Source organism: Bison bison, unplaced genomic scaffold (genome assembly GCF_000754665.1).
Source record: "Bison bison bison isolate TAMUID 2011002044 unplaced genomic scaffold, Bison_UMD1.0 scf7180017864155, whole genome shotgun sequence".
NCBI classification, from domain to species: domain Eukaryota; kingdom Metazoa; phylum Chordata; class Mammalia; order Artiodactyla; family Bovidae; genus Bison; species Bison bison.
The window spans coordinates 170896-173514 of NW_011494727.1; the positions used below are offsets into that span (position 1 = coordinate 170896).

The window sequence follows — 2619 nt, forward strand, 5'->3', positions numbered from 1 at the left end:
GCCCCTGTGTGAGCAGAACTGCAGCCCTGGCTGGTGGGACTGTCTTGGGCAGGTGACCTGGGCAATTCCATGGTCTCCATGGTCCCTGCTACTCTGACCATGTGTCCCTGTCACAGCCCTGAAACCCCTTAGGCCCCTGTTCTCCTCTCACTTCCAGTCCAGGCCCCTCCTCCGTGGGGAATGAACAGCATCCTTGTTTATTTCCAATCCCTTCTTCCCAGCTTGGAAGCTGCTAACCAGTCTCCCAGACCAGGAAAATCCTCACTCAGGTAAGACAACTTCTAGATCATTCCTGACCTACACCTAGATGGCAGTTTTGGAGCTTAAGAGCCAAACGTTATGCTAATTATCCTGAGGTTCCCCCATGACATCCCACCTTGAGTCATGCTGGGTTGGGGTCTCCCTTCACCAATGGGGAAGAGTCACATGCTAAGGAAAAGTTGGGAAAAGGATTCAAAGCAGTCCCTACTTCCCATGTCATCTTGTCCCCACGGCCTTGCTCTCACCCCATGGCTCCTCCCTTCACCCCTGGAGCTGCCCTCCTCCGGGTGGGGCTGTGTCCCTCAGATGGCAGCTCCTTCTAGTGATGCTGCAGGGAGGAGAGGCCAGGACACGTGTGTCTTCAGTTTGCTGTGGAAGGAGGCCGTGGCCTGAAGGCGGGTCCTGGATCCCAGAACTCCCACCCACGGGGCCCCTGCTGACATTTGGGCTGTAGAGCAAACCACTGAAACCCACAGTTGATACTTTTATCTGGGATTCCCAGTTCCTAGCCATGCCACCTTAAGGAAGGCACCGGATTCCCCAAGAGTCAGTCTTCTCATACGGAGAATGGAGTGATTATGGAGTACTATCCATAATCCCTTTTCTGAAATCCCTGGGTCAGATCTACTCCAGGACTCAATATTTTTTAGCTTTAATCACATAACCTGGTGCATCTCCCTACATGCCATAATACTCAAAGGGGCCTGGAAGCACCTTTTAATAAAACATCTTAGTATTTCTACAACTGAACTCTTAAACATTTACACTAAGTGAAATAAATATAAACCACAAATGGTCTCATGCCTGTTCAGATCAAATTTCTTATGAAACAAGGTTTTTTGTTTGTTTGTTTTAATTTCTTTTCCAGTTTCAGAAACTTAAAGGTTTGGGGGTGTAGATAGAGACCACACTATTCTGTGTGTCTGTAGATAACGGCACATAGGAAGATCCAAAATGTTCATCATGTGAGACCAGACCCAACCCAGCTGGGGGCCTCGGGATAAGACAAGTCTGACAAGGCCAAGGGTGATGGGTGGGGAGAAAAAACTGTAGAGCAGCTGTGCTGTTATCAGGGGTCTGAGTCACTGGTTCAAACTCCACATATCCTGAGCCTCAGTCATCACAGGCCCCCTGAGCCTTTTCCAGGCGTCTGACTTAATTCGCCTCCAGAGCTGGACTTTCTCCCTCAGTGAAGACCACAGCCGTATCGGTGACACAGACGTGCACCACTATCACAGCACCATGGCTTGTTCTCAGGCCTGGACTCTGTGACCATCGTGGGCTATTTCCTCCGCCTGGGGCAGCTGCTCTCCACCTGCGTGCCCTTCTCGCTGGTGGCCGTTGAGGACACTGCGGGTGGGCATAGGTAACTGGTGCATCTTCATCTGGTGCTTCTGCTTCTCTGCATCCCTCCTCATCCTCCTAACTGAGTTATGTATATTCCGGTCCCGCATCCCCCACTACTGGGATGGTTTTCTCCATGCCTACGCCTTTTACTTTACCTTCATCTGCCTCTCAGCCTCCATCATCTTCGGCATCACCTACATCCAGTACTTGCCTCAGGGTCCTGCCCAAAATCATGCCATCATCGCCACTGCCTTCTCAGCCGTGGCTTCTGTGCTTTATGCCTTGGAAGTGGCCTGGGTGTGTGCCCGGCCTGGCAATATATACTGCTTTGTGCCCACCTTTCAAGGTGTGATCAGGAGGCTGGAAAACGTCGTGGCCTGTGTCATCTTCGGCTTCATCACTAACATTGACTTGTACCAGCACCAGCCGGCCCTGATTTGGTGTGTGGTTGTGTACTCGATCTGTTTCATCCTGGGGGCCGTGAACTTCTTTATCAACGGGTGTGACTGCGACAATGACAGAAGGCTGTCCATTCCCTACCCTGGTTTCCTGGTGGGGCAGACAGTGCTCTCCATCCTCCTCTACACCACCGCTGTGGTCCTCTGGCCGCTCTACCAGTTTGATGAGAATTTTGGGGGCCAGCCTCTAAGGTCCAATGATATGACTTGCAGCAGTGACCTTCCCCCCACACTGTGTGTCTGGGACCAACGATTGGCTGTGGCCATCCTGACAGCCATGAATTTGCTAACTTACATGGCTGACAGCGCATACATGGCCTTGGTTTTTGTAGGGTAACGTTCTGCCCACAAGTCTCGATTCCTCTTCTTAACAGAAATTTCATTACTGAGCTCTGCCCTCTCTGATGTCGTCTTCCTGGCTCCCTCTCTCCCTCCTCACATCCTTCCCCATTCAGCTCACTCTCTTTTCTGTTTCCTTCCCTCCTTCTTCTCTGACTCCTTCCTGTCTTGTGTGGTTTCCCACATTCTCTTCTGCCTCTTTCTCTTGAAATTA

The 2619-nt window shown here is 51.2% G+C and overlaps 1 protein-coding gene across 1 annotated transcript in view; it reads left to right on the forward strand.

Moving 5' to 3' along the window:
- Nucleotides 1-2403, forward strand: part of LOC104989438 (myeloid-associated differentiation marker-like) — a 7007-nt gene extending 4604 nt beyond the window's left edge. The window contains exons 3-4 of the mRNA XM_010841118.1: nucleotides 1519-1617; nucleotides 1781-2403. Of these exons, the coding sequence (XP_010839420.1) occupies nucleotides 1519-1617; nucleotides 1781-2403 (722 nt within the window). The remainder of the gene's footprint in view (nucleotides 1-1518; nucleotides 1618-1780) is intronic.
- The last annotated feature ends 216 nt before the right edge of the window (nucleotides 2404-2619 follow it).